Source organism: Poecilia reticulata, chromosome 18 (assembly GCF_904066995.2).
Source record: "Poecilia reticulata chromosome 18, P_reticulata-male-v2, whole genome shotgun sequence".
Lineage (NCBI taxonomy): Eukaryota > Metazoa > Chordata > Actinopteri > Cyprinodontiformes > Poeciliidae > Poecilia > Poecilia reticulata.
The window spans coordinates 18,930,362-18,948,246 of NC_088847.1; the positions used below are offsets into that span (position 1 = coordinate 18,930,362).

Consider the following 17,885-nt stretch of genomic DNA (forward strand, 5'->3'; position numbering starts at 1 on the left):
CACACTATTCAATGTTTTAATTTAGTGTACAGTGTTTCATTTCCAACTCTGTTGATATATAATCTGAGTGAATCTTCAGGCTTTCATTGCTGCTCTTCTCTTCACTGAGGTGCAATAAAAGTTAATTCTATTTTTAAAGGGAAAGAATTTGGTATTCTGTTTATTTCTGCTTTCATTTTAAAGTCGTGTGCAGGGCAACAAACATCCAGTAACTTTTCACTCAAAAAGAGCCTTGGCAAAACTCGATATTTTTGGCTGATAAAAGGTTTTTCCATGACAGCTCTCGTTTTTATTTGCTAGCTTGTTTTTTTTTTTACTAAAAGCATTTTCTGCAGCAGCAACAGAAAATGTTCAATGTCTCAAAGTTAGGAAACTAGAGATCTATTGGTTCTTTTTTTTAACTTTGTTTCATCAAAACATCACATATTTAGCATGCTGCTCTGCAGGTAAAAGGAAAATAATTTGCTATATTTTGTCTCAAAAGGTTTGAACATCAATGATTTAATAAAATGACCAAACTAAACATGTAGAGGCAGAATTTGTTGAACCAGAAAAATGATGTAGATGATGCATATAAAACTGAAGTAAAACCAAAACAATCCCCTTCTCCCCAATTATCTTTTACTATAAAAGCTACAACAGCGTGGCTCGTTATTTCTGACTGAAGCTGCAGGGAGCCGCTGCGCCGGACTAAAGAGCCACCAGGGGCCTGAAAGCTGCAGGACGGCGACCCCAGGGTTAGTCCAAGCAGAACGCAAAGAAAACACGTTCCACTGATGGATTCATGCTGCAAAAACAAACATTATGGGGCCGCTTCCCCTTTAAATAAACAAACAATTCATCTGCACAGAAAGGAAATGCATCTTTGTTTCTATAAATGATTTGTGGTAATAAGTTTGGAAAGTTTGTTTTCTTCTAATCAGAACAAGAAAACTGGTTTTTGGGTCGAGCAGCAGAGTTAAGTTTGAGAAGAAGTCAGAAGAAAATGTATTTTAAAACTCATTTCTCAAAAGCAAAATTGTGAGATGAGGTTTTATTTTTCAAATAAAACCTTTAAAGTGGAAACTAAAACTTCTGCAGTTTGATTTTAATAAAGAACAAGAGCTCAGCTGTAAAAACAAAGCGCAGTCCTGGAACGCACAGGCCGAGTCGTTCCCTTACAAAATAAAACTTTACTCTTTAGTTTTAATCTAAAATGGAAAATGTGAAGATAAACAGGAGAAAAGCTGATAATGTTGCTAAATAAAGTTTTTTGCTTTAATAATAGGGCTGCAACTGATGTACTTCAGTAATCACTTATTCTATCAATTATACCGACGATTAATCACATCAGCACATTCTGCAAATTTTTCATTTAAGCTTTTTTATCTTAGAAATTCAGCAAAAGACGCAAATACTTAAATTATCTTTTTAGATGATCAAGATTTACTGCCTAAAATGTGATGCAGCTTTTCCATTAGTGTGTCAAACAAAGGACGCATCTGCAGCTAAAATTTACTGCTAACATCAAAGTTTATTTGTGCAGCACATTTCAGCAGCTTGGCGGCTCATAAAAACAGAAAATTATAGAGTAATAGAGAAAACACCATACAGTCCACAACTGAAGAGACATTATATTTTGATGAGTGAAATCACCAAAATCACATCAAATCATACATGTTGGTCAATGTTTCTTCTCAACAGGTGAAAATCTCACATTTCTGCTCTTATCAATACAGCGTATGGCTGATCTGTTGATCGTTTTTCTATATTTTTATATTCTAGATTTGCCTGCATCGTGGTTTTTTAACATATAGTTTTTTGTTTCGTTGCTCATTTCTGTCATCACAGCTTAAATTTCCTACTTGAGGCTCCACTAAAAGATTATCTTATTAACTGATTAATAATTGGGCAGCAAAAGATGCTCAACTTTTTTACTGAATTCAAACCAGATGGAGATAAAACCCGAGTTATAAGTACAACATATTTACAAACTTTATCTTAAATAAAAATGTATTTGTAGTTTTGGCTTAATTACTTCTCTGGCTGTGTCATTTCAGAAAATTACCATTTCTTTTTTGAGTCTATACTCCAGCTGCTAAATCATTCCAATTATCAATTCATCACGATTAATCCGATTAATCGTTTCAGCTCGCTGTCCACCGGCCAGGCGGTTTGGACACGGCGGCTGCAGCCGGCCAGCCGCCGACCAGGAAGTAAAGGATGTTTGTCAGCAGCAGGAGGCCAGAGGGACAAACGTTTATTACAGCTGACAAGATTAACGAGCATTAATGAAATACGGACAAGGCTGCGGTTCATGTTCCGCAGATTTATCGACCATTATTTAAGATCTCATTTTTACCTCAACAGCCAAACTGTTGGGTTTATCAGCCAAATGGTAAAATATGGGAGTCCGTTGCCCTCAGCAGCGGATCTGAAGGCGGTGTCCGGGGCTGATGCATCGTTTGCACCCTACAGCTTTGGCCGTTTTTTATTCCTGCACCACCTCAACTCACAGCCACCAAACACACATCCAGGGCATGGAAAATCCTTCTGGCATCAGAAACTTCACATTCACATTGATTTAATTTTATTTATTCATATTTTTGGATAATTTTCAGGTTTATCTCCAATGGCAGTTTTTATTTGTAGCATCTTTTTTCTTTCTACTTTCTGCAAACGTTATTTATTTGACCTCATTTTAGTTTGTATAGGGGGCTGTACAGTGATGCAGTTGGTAGAGCTGTTGCCTTGCAGCAAGAAGGCTCTGGGTTCGATTCCCGGCCCCGGTCTTTCTGCATGGAGTTTGCATGTTCTCTCTGTGCATGCGTGGGTTTTCTCCAGGTACTCCGGTTTCCTCCCACAGTCCAAAAACATGGACTGTGGGAGGAAATGTCAGGTTAATTGGCCTCTCCAAATTGCACCTAGGTGTGAGTGTGTGTGTGTCTGTGTTGCCCAGCGACAGACTGGTGTCCTGTCCAGGGTGACCCGCCTCTCGCCCGGAATGTTAGCTGGAGATCGGCACCAGCACCTCCCGACCCCACCAAGGGACCAGGGTGTAAAGAAAATGGATGTTTGTCTGCCGTCAAGGGATTTATTTGTGGGTTAAAATCTGCCCAAACTTTATTGCTATACTTTATATTATTTTTCAATTGTGTTGTAAGTGAAAAAAGCAAATAAAGTAAGCAATGAAGGGTTAAAAGCACCAATTCATTTGTTTTAATCAGCTCCCCTAAAAATCCTGCTTAAATTTGAATTTTTTTTATTTTTTTTTAATCAAGAGCGTTTTTCACTTATTCTGAGGCTTTTAGCACTAAATGTACAAATCAATTAGGCTTTGGGATTTTTAGAGCTTGGAGTCAATTATTTTAATCAAATTATGAGTTTTCAATTAAATTGGGGCTGTTCAATTATGATTTTGGTCCCAAATAATCATAAAAAATTATGCAATTCATCCCCCCCACACTCTGCTTTCAAGCATATTTTTATTCACTTCAATGAGCAATCATGTTAAATAATTACGTTTTAAACACTGCCCAAAATGTTGTAATTATGATTTTATCCTCAACATAATAGAGTACCTTTAACAAGAGGGGAAACTGCTGGATTAAAAGGGGGAAAACTAAAATAAATTGACTATTTTTTCTCTTTCAATTAAACCGATCTCCTTAAAAGGTCAAAGCAAGCTTCTACATAAAAGAGCGGTGCTCAATTTGCTGGCTTACAAGGGTTTTACTATAAAAACACTGCTTAGTCCAGCGTAGTGAGAAGACTCCGACAGCTCTCACCCAATAAAATGATTTAAAAACAGAAAAAAAGGACAGTTTTTCCAAGAAGCCATTAACTGATTTTCCTCCTGACATGAAAACCTGAATCTACCAGCTGCAAGAGACAGCTAATTAGAGACAATGAGCTTCAGGTGTGATTGTGGTGGGTTTTTTCTGCCAAATTATACCAACGAAGCCTGCAAATTACACAAAACTTTAAAACAAAAACATTATCACATCTTCAGCTTGAGTTACAGCGATAGAAACAAGGTTAATGTTCGAGTTTGAAGGGAAATAATAACTGAATGGGATGTGGAGTGAGTTCAACAAGTTTGTCCCGTCAGTAAAATATTATTAAAAAGTGACACGCGGCGCTATTTTCTTAAACAACAAGGTGTAATAAATGTGAATATTTGGGGGGAAAGAGCAGAGAAACGTGGGAAAATGTTTAAAACTACCTCAACCAGTCGCTCAGCAGCTCACGCAATGCGCAGACACTTCCAGATTCAGACAAGCATGCACAGATTTATCACGTCTTCTTCTGGGAGCCACAGCGCCTCACTAATAGTCTGTTGCTGCCACCCTGTGCTCAAACAGCGGTACTGCAGCTAAAGAAGGCCACGCTTTAGAGGGGACTGCACCAAAATCTAAAAATAAATACAAGGTCATATTTATTTATTTATTTTTTTTTTTAAGTGAATTCACTTGTCTACCTGCTGGGTTTTAAATCTGAGTTTGCTTGTTGTTTTTTAGTAAATTATTGTGGACTAATACTGTATTTTTCTTTTCACTGAACACCCTATTTATAGGATTTTTATTTATAAATAGCATTTATTAAGCTTTTCTTCGTGCAACAACACTTTTGAAACACTAAATCAAATACACTTAAAAACTGGGTGACATTAAGGAAATTAAATAAGTGACTTTCTTTCTGTTTAACCCTTTAACTGGCACTGAAGAGCAGACTGTGGTAAATAAAACCACTGTTATGTCTTTTTGGACTGTATATGTGCCTTGACAATGCACCCAGGCCGTAACAATACACTTTTTCAACACAAAAGCAACAATGTGGCAAGGTAAAACAGATACAGCTTCCCAAGGACAGAAGAGAGCAGGAAAGAAACTGCAGACACCAACTTTAAGCCTTTAGTTGCTACACTGCACTTTTTAGAAAGGAAAAGTTTTACTGAAGCGAAAGTTTCATTTCTCTCAAGAACAACTCAAACCCCTTCTTGAATGAATGTGAAATTTGATATTTTGTTGCAGGTATCAGGAAGCTCCCCTGCATACTGGAAACACCAAACCAGGAAATTAAACATCAAGACAACATGGACGATCACTGTAGCGCCAAGAACGCATCGAAGAAAGATGTTGAGACTGCACAAAAACCTCTGCAGTGATGTTACGGTGGTTCGTTGTTAACATTAACATTAACCATGTTTCACAAAACTGGAACACTTTTTTTGCATCACACGTGTCGGGTGATCAACAACTGGATGTTACTGCTGGCGGAAAAGACAAAGACGACGACAGGAAGTGATCAAATGAAGACGCCCCACCATGATTTCTAATGACTTATCACGTGATTTTAATTTGGTTTTCTATTTAATGGAAGCACCACAATTGCATAATTGTGTGTTTTCCAACATTAGTGAAATATCAACATAGTTTTATGTACATTTGTAATGAAAACACAGCTATCGTTAGCATGTCAAGGTCGCCGAACAAGAAACATGAATGTCATTTAAATTTTTTGCATGATGTTTTGGTTTCTGGTTCCATAAGTCATAAAAAAAAAATCAAAGTTTTGCTAAGTTACAATTTTTTAAATGACCACAAAAAACATGTTTATAGTTGAATATGTCTCTGAGCATATAAATCCTCTTAACTTTATCAAATCTGTACACAGTTCTTGTGAAGAATACAGATTTGCTTTTACCTGAATGTTGAAATCTTTCTCAGCTTTTCTGGTTTCTTTTATGGATTTGTGGGAACCAGTGACAGTGATATATGATGAGAAGTGAAAAAGATGAAAATGCCACCAGTTTGCAGCATGGCAGGTTTAATGACGATTCATTTAAAATTTGTTCTTTCATCTTTGGTTCTTTTTGATCTTGAAGCTATGACAATCTGTTCCCCTGCAGAAGGAAGAGATTTCATCACAGCTCGGTATTAATATGTAAAGTCGTGGTTGCAAATTCTGACTAATTCAAACAATGTAGTTGGTGTCTCTCTGTCTTTCCCATTGCAGCTTAACGTTTACAGTTATTTATGACCCATATTTCTGTTGTAAACTCTTGAAATCCAATATTCACCTTTTTTGCAGTCAATGTTAGTTTAGGGTAAGCAAATACAATCCAAGAGTGAACATGGTAAGAAAAGACAAAGATCTTTTTCATTCAATCCCCAAAACATCTACTCAAAACTAATTTTGTCCTCTTCTTCGTTTTTGTCTTCTACTTTCTTTTCTTCTCACTTCCTTACATAAAGTGTGTATGACTGTAACGAGAGTTTAACGTCTGAAAATTAAGATAAGAATGAAGGTGTGGTTTGGGAAGAATCCTCATCATGCTCTGAAGGTTACAATTTGAGTCATTTTGGTTTTGGCGCTGAAATGTCAGATCCCTCATTTAAATCCTGACAAATCTGCAGACATTTCTGTTCTCTGCAATGGATTTTAAATATCAAGAGGGAACTTGCATTTTGTTTGCATGTCAACTTTTCACTCTAGCTGCGTTTCCATTGACGTTTCAAAAATAAATTCACTGAATGGCTGTATCAAGATTTCGCAAAACTGCCATTGAAACATTTTTCACATAATCAACAACTGGATGTCGCCACTGGCACAAACCACGAAGAAGAAGACAACAGGAAGATGATGGCGCAGCATGTTTAATGTGTGAATGTCCATCAGTTAGTGACCTTAAGCACAAGCACACTTTAATTCCATCCATCCATCCATTTTCTTTACACCCTTGTCCCTTGGTGGGTTGGGAGGGTTGCTGGTGCCCATCTCCAGCTAACGTTCCGGGCGACCTGTCCAGGGGGACACCCTGGATAGGTCGCCAATCTGTCGCAGGGCAACACAGAGACACACAGGACAAACAACCATGCACACACACACTCACACCTAGGGACAAATTAACCTAACAGTCGTGTTTTTGGATTGTGGGAGGAAGCTGGAGTACCCGGAGAAAACCCACGCATGCACAGGGAGAACATGCAAATTCCATGCAGAAAGACCGGGGCAGGGAATCAAACCCAGAACCTTCTTGCTACAAGGCAACAGCTCTACCAACTGCGCCACTGTGCAGCCCCACACTTTAATTATGCAGCAAGAATAAAACACTAACAAATCTACAACGCATAAAGAAGTTTTGGTTCTAGACTTAGGCCCCGTTTACACAACGATTTCGGGTGAAAACGGAAAAGTTTTGCTGCGTTCGTAGTGTACATTTACACAAAACCACCGAATGTTTTCTCTGACAACAGCACAGATTGAAAACGGGTTCCAGAGTGCGATGTTTCTGAAACGTACCGATGTCCATTGTTGTGTAAACAGAGGCCCCGTTTACACAACAACGATTTCGGGTAAAAATGGAAGAGTTTTGTTGCGTCTTATCAAGTTGAGTTATTATTAAACAAGTTCTTGTTTGTCATCAGCTGTAATCTGAGCATGATGAAAGTGACCTGCTTTGTCTCACAGTCGGCTCTTGAGTCCCAACAAACATTAACAAACCGTCCAAATCATCTGTCCAAAAACAAGACCAAAGTCCGCTCACCACCACGAAATCACATCAGCTCACAGCGGCGTGAGAGCGTTTCCCAGCCAAACCCAATCAGCTGTGAGCAAAAACCGAATAAACGTAGCTTTGACTGAAACAGAATGAGAATAAATTGCCGCCTGGCAAAGACCAACAGAAGCATGTTGTGTTATTCAAGTACTGGTGTCAGTATTTGTAAAGGTTTCTGAAATGCTGGCTTCATCATGTAGGGATGCTCAGAAACCAGAGTTACACCGATCCAAACTGTGATTGTGTCACTGGTGACAAGTAGTCTGCGTCAAATATGTAAAATATTAACCCATATCTTCACAATCACGCTGTTCAAACTGCAGATGACTCTCAAACTCATTTACACAAATGAACCAACCAAAGGGGACAAACTAAATAAACCCCTCAGGTGTGAAAACACCCTAAATTACCATCACCATGGTTAGCTACCATCCTAAGACAACTGTTCAGGATGTAATCTGCTGAAGCCCTTCAGCAAAAATGCCATTGCTTCTTTCCAACAGGGTTTTAAAGGTCCAGAGGAATGTGACCTTTGCCCTTTTGTTGAGTGCAATCAAACGTCCACACAACAGAGACAGAGAGGTTGTTCTTGTTTCAGAAGTAGGCAAGTTTCATGTGAAAGCTGTTCGTTTATAGCATTATTCTCCAAGATGCAAGTCATGCTTTTCTGACTGTGATCGCCACAACTCCTGTAACTCTGGGGTTAGACCAGTGTCCAAACTGGTGTCCAAACTGGGCCAAAACTGGCAAATTTAAACGACTGGTGGGTCGCAAAATTTATTAAACTAAAAATGCTAAATCATTTACATTTTTTCTTTACCTGCTGAACATAAAGGAGCATTTTTATAAACATCATTAAAGATCTAAAGCACAAAAAGGGCTTCGGACTGTTACCTTATAAGAAAACAAACATGTTTTGGGTCATCAGGTGTTTTCTGCTCTGTTGGCCCAGTTTTTACCATTTTTGACCTGTAGTCAGAGGCCGAATAAAACCATTTAGACGGCCACAAGTGGCCCGCAGGCCACACATTGGATGCCCCTGGGTTAGACGACCTACATTGGGGTTTTCAGTTCAATTTGACCAATCAATCTCTATTCAGCTCTTGATGTCTTTAATACAGATGAAACTTCTCAAAAGAAAAATAACTTATTTTATCAAATATTGAGGAAAGTGAAAACAAACCTGACATTCATTTAAAATCCCTGACCTGAAATAGGTCCAGTAATTTATTTCTTAAATGTACAGGATATTAAATTGAATGTCTGCTCAGAACCATTATTCTACATTTTTACCAACGTTTTCTATACTGACCAGAAAAAGTCAATATCAGTCTATATATATATCACAGATCAAACACTGATAACCAATCAGTCTGACTTTATTTATACTTTTCATACCATCAAATGAACCTAAATCAGTTCAAACAACCAGATTAGACTTAAAATAATTAAAACCTGTTTGTTTAACAGCGACTGAGGTCGGGTCGGGTCTGTTCCCTTCACACAGCTGCAGACTTTGACCTTCAAACCCTCTGACAGATGTTTGTCCCGACTCGCCCTGCAGACTGATGCAGATATTTCTCAACTGGGAGACAGGGATTAATAAAAAAAACTGGCAAAAAAATGTTCTAGAGGGGTACAGATTATTCAAAATTTAAACAATTAAGACAGTTAGTCTTCATGGACAGACGATGTCAAAACTATTTCCAGCATCAAGATCAGACCATGCAACACTCTGAAGAAACAGCAAAACAAAACTAAAAGTCCACCTCAGTGTGATGATCAATAAGTGTTTGGATTTGTAGTTTCATTCATTTTTTTAATGTTTATTGACCATTATTGGGTTATTCTTTGTGTTAATTTTATTGTTTGAGCTTCTTTATAGTTTCTCTCTGTTTATATCAACTTCAGGTTTCTTTTCTTCCTTTTCATGCCCTCTGTTTTGCTCATCTTTCACCTCAGCCTGCCCTTCTGCTCCCTTTCCCAGCTGTTTATCATCCTGCTTCCTGCTCCAGCTGCATCCACTCACCTGTAATTAGCTCTTCGTCACGCTTGTCATTTCCACTTCTCCCAAAGCATTTAAGCTAATTTCCTCCCTCACTCGCTAATGCATCTTTTCTTCACCTGCACGACATATTTTGTATATTTGGTCATACTGCAAAAACTGCACTCTTTTTGCAATTTGGCCGATTGCAAAAAACTATAAATAACCAATCTTTAAAAAGCCTGACCTGCCAAGACCAATTTTTGTTGTCTGAAATGTTGCTAAATTTAGCTATAAACAGTTATTGTGAACTGCAAATGTGCAGAAATGACCTGGTAGCGGGTTTGTCAGTCAAACCTCGGTCAATGGAGAGCAAAATGAGGATAAGATGGGCTTCACATGTAAGTATCGGCCGATCACCGATCTCCCAAAATTAAGTGAATCAGCGGGCCGATAAATCGGTGCATCCCTAGTTATATGTGAGTTCTGAGCTTCGTCAAGAAAGGAAAGGGATCAACGCCCGCTTCAGCACAACAACAACAGAAAAACCAAAACAAAAAGGAGGATAAGTTGATGAAACCGGTCAAATCATTTAGAAAACAAATGTTTCAAGTTAGCTGGTTATTCACACAACTGAATCACGGGGTGCACATACTTTCTGTAAGTGCACCTCACTAAGTGTAACTTTGTTCTCATGGTTGTAAATCTTCAGTGTGGTTCTAGAAAGCCCTGGAGAGAGCAGTGAGTATCACTTCCACTCATCTGTAACATAACACTAAAGCTGAATGAAATTATAGCTGGAAAGCTACAATCACACATGGAGCAGCTACTCCCTGCCAAATGTCCTCCATGACCCACTCTCTCTCTCACTTTGGACGGCAACAAGACAGCAGAAAAAGGACAAATAAGACTTTAAAACCAAGTTAATGAAGCTACACGAACAGATCTGCCTGATGTTACAAGCTACTGGGAGCACTGGGAGCACTGGTTCACACATTAACCTCACAGGGATCAAAGTTCCTAGAGATCAATGGTTTGTCACAAAACCTGTTACATGGTTTCAACTTTATTCTAATTGACCCAAACTTGAATCTGGATTTCTGCCAATGTCTGAGCAGCAGACGTCAACCTTTCCTGGTTCACAACACGCCTAATCATTCAGATATATTTAGGGCTGGACAACATGACTGAAAAAACGTATCACTACATAAGCATTTCATATGAGTCCATCAATAACTATTGATCACTTTTTTGTTTTAAATATCTAAAATACTTCCAATTCAATTCAATTCAAAAATACTTTGTTAATCCCAAAAGGAAATTAAATAACATTAATAAATATAATAATAAAAATCAATTAAATAATCTTGTGACATGATCTTTCCTGTTTTATCCAGTTTCCTCTCATTCATTTTCTCTTTTCACTTTGCATAATTTTTTAATTTTTAAGAAATTATGAGCCACAGTAGCAAAACCTTAAACTGCTTCTGCGCTAGTTACTCAACAGGTTGCTAGGTAACCAAAGAGTGAGTGAGTTGCTAGGCAACCAAAGAGTGAGCGAGTGAGTGAATGAGTGAGTTCCTTTGATTCCACCAACTTTGCTTAGATGGCCTTGAGAGACTGACCAGCTGAAGCCTTTCCTCTGCCTACATCCCCCAGAATGCTGTGCGGTTCTGGATTGGAATTAAGTGAAATGATTTAATATTCCATCTGACATATTATGGATATTGATCACATGTCAATCACGATATGTCTTTGATTTATTGCTTAGTCATACCAGATATGATCAGTGGGGAAATTTTAAAGCGCCGTTTTAGTGTGTACTATGCATGTGACCCACTGCCTTTTATTCTCAAAAATAAAAAACATGGCACCATTCGGTGTTGTTTGGTGATTTTTGCATCATTCTGCATTACAGCGCCGCCGATTGGCCTGGCATACCCACTACACCATATCATGTCTGGTAAACGATTTTATCTTTTGTCATTTTTTTATAGCTTTAGCAACAAATTGAAACAAACTGTATCCATGTGAAATACTGTGACCCAAAATATCCGATTAAAAACTGTTTATCCAGTTTCTTTCACTCGTCTCACACAAAGAGCCACGAAGCCGATGGGAGTCCAGCAGCATCCATCACTTCAGAACATTTTCTATGAAATAATAACTGGACAGGTCCAGAAAATCATCTCATATCCGCCACTCAGACTACCAGCCTCTTTCCTGTGGTCAGCATGCAGACTGAAACGCTTTCCTTCGAAGCCATAAGCAGCAACAAACACTAAAATGTAACTGTAGCCAATTGTCTTCTAGATTTTAAACTATATTACTATATCTATAATATTCATGTCTCTTATAATGGATCTATTACAGAAATGTGAATGTAACGTTATGGTTATGGATTTGGGCAAGACAAATTTAATTTGGACAATAAAGCTCGTCCTCGAAATAAGGAAACGACATAGTGCACACAAGAGTAAGTTGTGACTCAGTCAGTGGTGCTTTTGGTTTACCACTCTCCAAACATGCAAACACTGCAAAAGGTTCGTCTAGTTTCCACCTGATTTATCTCAGAAATCACTATTGATCGCCTCTTACTTGCAAAGGCTTGCAAAACACTCACAATCCCACAAAACAGTTTCAGTTTTATAGATTCAACAGCTAGGAACATTTGTTAGATCAAACTAATGTCTTAACACATTTAGAGAATAGGCACTTACAGAATACTGTGGAAAGTACCATTTTCAATTTCATTTGTTTTAGCACTAGCATGAGATTAAATGTTTCAGATTACCAAATAAATACAACATCAGGCTGACTGAAATGACCTGGGTAAACACACAAAAAGAAGAATTCAAATTATTATGTCATTTATTACGGGAACCTGGCCCTATGTGAAAAAATAATTCCCTAAAAACCTGGTGACTGGTTGTGCCTTTTATTGCACCAACGCGCTTCTGCAACATCTGGCAATGAGTCTGATTGATTGATAAATTTTGCTTTAAATTCAGTCACATTTGATGATTATAAAAACATTTATGTATTTCTTATATAAATTTTAAGTTGCTTATGGTTATATTTGTATTTACAGATATTTAACTCTTTGGGTGGAGTAATTTGACGACGAATACGCCGTCTATTTCCCCTTGGGGATCAAATAAGAATATCATATTCTATGTATATATTTATATTTGGGTATTTATCTATTATACATATATTTGAATATAGATTATAGATTCAATTCAAGTTGAATTAAATTTATCCCATAAGAAAATTTAATATTGTTATTCATGCCATCCGAGTTTCTTTGAAGTTTCCATGGATGTTGTGGCAGAAAGGATTTCCTGTAGCAGTCAGTCTTGCATTCCATCTGAAGAAGCCTGACTGAAGATTATTACTGTAAGACAGTTTTATGACCCTAATAAATCAACAGCTCAATATCCGAGCAGCAGAGATGATATTTCACATGTCCTGGATGGCATCATCAGTTGTTGGCAAGCACTGCTAATCCACCTCGTTTGCTTTTGCCGCTCCTCTTTAAATCCGGGCAGAAAGACGCTTCAGATCGTTTGAACTTCCTCTTTCTCTCTCCGCTCTGCCTCCATGCATTCTCCTTTCCAACTCCACTGGGATTTGGGGTCGAAGGTCAGGTATTATTTGAGTTCTGAGATGCTAGTCAGCTCCTCCCAGGTGTAAAAACAACATCCGGTTGTCACGGTTACGCATCACAGCGACAGTTGTGATGTGTAATGAGAAAGTAAAAATGTTACAACAAAAATCCTCCCAGCTGCATCCAAACCCAGACATATTTTTCAAAATGAAGCAACCAGTCAAGCAAATAAATTAAAGTTTACAAAACAGACAAAATCTAGGATGTTGTTCTACGTTATTAGTTGGCCTCCTGGATGAGTCAACATTACACTCAAGAGTAATTTTGGTAGGCCAGCCACTCCTTATGAATAGATAATAAGGAGATAGATGTACATCTGTTCTTGAATTTTCTTAAATCAAGTCATGATGTTTAGATCCTTCAGCCTACTTCATGTTGTCAGACGGGTCCCATTGAAGCGACATGTGGAATCCATAAGTCAGGCAGTCATCAGACTGGGTGCGGCAGTGGAACAAACTTCTATTTGTCTGCCATAAATATTGATTTAATGATCTAAAACATGTAAGTGTGATAAAAAGCAAAGAGCGTGGCCCGTGTGCAGCAGGTTCTGTTTGATCAGAGTCGCCCGGCTCCACTGGGCTCTGGGACAGACGTTGCGCATATTTTCCTGTTTGGCTGCAGAGTAAAGGTTGCTTGAGGATGAGCAAACACCCGAATGACGCCGACACAACAACATGAAGGATGCAGTGAAGAGTATTATTATGGTTTTCAATATTTCCTTGAAACTGCTGAAATTTTGTGTTGATTCTGTTTGTGTGTTTTGACGTAAATCATGATGCCGTTTTTTTATTGTTTGTAAAATGTTAAAGTTGTTGAGGCTGTTGATTTGAACATGTGTTTTGATCTAGTTTGTGTCTTAAGGGTTTTTAGTATTTTTTATTACTTTATTGCTATGTTTGTGGTGTTAATGGTCTGAGGATTCTTAAATAAACAAACAAACAAACACAAAGGTTTGCAAATAAAACAATCTGAACATGAGTTGCCATCTAAATCTGGGAAAGGAAACTGAAGCCAATGTGTGGCCTACATGGATAATAAGCATCTTATGCAGGTTTCAACATGTAAACTGAGACGTTTTTTTTTTTTACAACCTGTGGCATTTATTTTGTTTGGAGTGATAGAAGAAAATCCCAATTTTGAATGTTTTTCACTGGATTCTGCGTAAAATTAACAGTTTTATGGTTTTGATTGTCAGGTTTTTATTCAGATCAAGACATATATTTGATTTATGTTACATAGTTTAACCACAGACAGAGAGCGTTATTAAATTTGGACTCATTTTCAGCTTTGCAAAGCATCGCTACGCCCTGATGACTTTGCATGTTTTGATTTTGGCTCAGAAACTACCAATAATTAGGCTGTTGACTTCATTTATTACGTATTTACAAACATCTACATAACGGCTCATATCTAATCATTTCACTTATTTGCTTTGATAGGTTTATTTTTTAGAGGTTTTTTTGTTGTTTTTAATATCAGACTGAAATTTAACAGACATAAATCACAACATATTTGGAATATTCGTAAATTGTTTCTTACTTTTTAAATTTCAGTATTCAGAACTGGCATTTAAATGATTCAAAGTTTGACTTCGATCAACATGAAGACGTTTGATGACATTTGATCACCAAGATTGTTTTTCTCCATTGTGTGAATCTTCACATTATTGACTACATGTAATAAAATGTTCAAAGAGTTTCTCCAAGATGTTGCAGACAATCAGTGGTCGTTTCTGATATGGGCCACATGGGCAGTTGCCCAGGGCGGTACTAAAAAGGGTGGGGAGTGGGCCGTTAGATTCTTGAGCCACCAGATAAAGTATACTTTTCTCTCAGATGTGTTTTCAAAAACGTTTTTTATTGGTTTTATTTGCACTAATTACACTACAACTTCACATCTGCCAGAATGTAGAAGAGTTCTTGTATTTTGATTGGTTAGGAGGCAGCAGAAGGACGGATTTATGCAAGAACCGCCACCGCCTGCATTTTTACTTCTTGTACAGCAACCTGATGTTTATTTAAAATGTTACAGCATTTCAAAGAGTTCATAATCTCACATATGTGGAAGAAAAACAGGACCGCAGCATCACTTGTCCTCCACATAATGTAGGACTTGCGCTATGTTTCACATCGGATTCAGCAGTTAATATGCAGGGAATGGTTTTGGGGACTTGGTGATCCCATGACGCCATTTTTGTTTTTCTAATAAGCTTTGAAGATTTTCCTACCTCTCCTCATGACAAAAATATAAAATCCAGTTCTTGTCCAACCTTATACTTGCCTAAAAACCTGGTGACTGGTTGTGCCTTTTATTGCACCTACGAGCTTCTGCAATATCTGGCAGTGAGTCTGATTGATCAGCGCTGATTGATTTTGTTTTAATTCAGTCATGTTTGAAGATTTTCAAACATTTACAGCCTGATTAAGATGACAGGACAGCATCTTTCAAGATTCTGTGCTAAAGTTACTGTCACAATTCTTGTTGTTTCAAATGTTTTGAAGTCCACAGTAAAAGTACTCATGATCTTTTAACCTTTTTTCCACTTTTTATCATGTTACAATGACAATATTTGATGGATTTTATTGGAACAAAGTAGGTAATAGTTGAGAAGCGATAGGAAAATTCAACATATCTTACAAATAATAATCATTCAGCCCAAAAAAGACTCACTGATGTAATCACAGTGAAAAGTGGCTCTGCAAATGCACCCCACACTTTTCAGATCTGTACATAAAAAAATTGTACAGACCAGATAATTATAAAATAACTGTCTCTCCACTTTATCAGAAGTGGAAAGCTTTATTGGTCAAAATTGAACAGCATATAAATATAAACTATAAACATAAGAAAGGAAATAAAAAAACACAATGATCCAACATTATTAGGTGCTGATTAGCATCTCAAAAGCTCAAATAATACCTGAACTACAACCACAAATTATTGAAAAATGAGGCTTTATGGATGCAGAGCAGGACCAAAGAGCAGAGAGAGGGGGAGGAAGTTCACACCAACCCTGACTCTGCGTGACTTTCTAACCATGCAGCCAGATAGAGACTTAAAGACCAGTGGCAAAAGCAAATGATGTGGATTAGAAGTCAGTGCTTGTCAGTACATGATTGTGTCATTACTGTGGAATATCATCTCTGCAGCCTGGATGTTGAGTTTCTGTCTCATGACAGTCATGAGGCAGGAACAGAAACAGTCTTCAGTCAGAGGCTTCTTCAGATGTGTAGTAAGACTGACTGCTACAGGAGACGCTTCCTGCCCCCAGCATCACCATCCACAAGGACTCCTTGAAGATCCTTGAATGAGTTAATTAATTAATCGCATTATTCGCGATTAATGCGATTAATTGCTCTTACAAAGAGGGCCTTCTTTTTAAGAACAATTTGTTTACATAAACTTCACAATTCAATTTTATTTGCCATTTCTGCTTCATTTACTTTATAAGCGTAAAATGATTTCCAGTTCTAGTGTAAAATGTTCATTAGAATTTAAAGTTTATTGACATTTGAGAGGGTAAACTGGCATTATTATGTCATTACCATTATATTACAAAAAAAAAACATCAACATTATGGGACAATTTTTCTTCCATCAAAATTTGTTATTGTGACAAGCCTGTGACTTATTACATTTAATTTCCCCTTTGAATGAATAAAGTATTTTTAAGTTGACTGCAAAACCAACAATTTAACCACCTGCTTAATCTAATCACTGATTAATTAATTGTTTTAGTTCATCAATGTAAAATAAAATTGTAATTGTAGTTTTAAATAGGCCTGGTGACACTTTAAGCCATGCTTCTGAGTTGCAGGAAAACCTAGAAGTTGCAGAGTAACAGCTGTGTGGTTGCATGTGCTGCTATCACGCTGACAGCTCAGACACATGCAGGTCAGTTAGCCTTCTGGAGCAATGCCTGGTCCTGGAGCTGAATGCAATCCAGCCACACGCTCAAAACTCATTCATAAACGCGCACAATCTCCCGCAGGTACTCACATGCTGCCGCTGATTAGTCGGTTATCGGTAGGCGACGTGGAGAGAAGTAACCGGACACCGAATGTAAACAGCCGACAGTCAGGCAGTGTTTATGGGTCCACTTCCTCTATTGCTAATGAGCTCTACCTCACACACCTTCACAGACACGCTGCTTTACAAGAAGAGGCAGATATGTGGGCTTGAATGTACACAAACTCTCTCTGTCTCTGTCCCGCTGTGGCGCTCACGCAGCTTCACGCAAGCAGAAGGAGTCAGTTCGGAACGACCGAGCGGGCGCTCAGAGCTCCGGCTCTCACACTGTCACTCTGACCCTGCTGGCTCACTCCCTCAAGTGTTGGTAAAGGAGCTAGTACTCTTGGAGCTAGGTGCTAACTGTCTACTGCGGCTAACGTAGCTAGCAGCTGGTATCCTCGGTCTCCTTCTGGCGGATGTAGCAGTTCGCTGCTGCGCCTGCCTTCTATTTAATCTCTCTCCCTCTCTTCCTAAGCTTTCATCTCTCTCTCTCCGTTTGGCTTGAGGCAACTAGGCCACGCCCCCTCGCTCCTGCTCTCAGCCAATCACAGGGGAGGCAGGAGAAGCACGCGGTGAGTTTAAAGAGCACCAAACGTTCCAACATCACGTTGGTCACGTCACGTATTTATAACATTAAAATTCATGAAAAAGGCAAGAAATAATATATGTAAATCTTCCATT

General features: G+C 38.2%; 1 protein-coding gene across 2 annotated transcripts in view; it reads right to left on the reverse strand.

Moving 5' to 3' along the window:
• The window catches only part of pcxb (pyruvate carboxylase b), a 392,212-nt gene extending 374,531 nt beyond the window's left edge, over positions 1-17,681 (reverse strand). The window contains exon 1 of one of the 2 annotated variants that reach the window (XM_008435894.3): positions 17,193-17,681. In XM_008435894.3, the coding sequence (XP_008434116.1) occupies positions 17,193-17,194 (2 nt within the window). In that variant the 5' untranslated portion in view covers positions 17,195-17,681. Of the gene's footprint in view, positions 1-4,204; positions 4,346-17,192 lie in introns of those variants that run through there. The other variant, XM_008435895.3, reaches the window with a different exon arrangement.
• Positions 17,682-17,885: the final 204 nt, after the last annotated feature.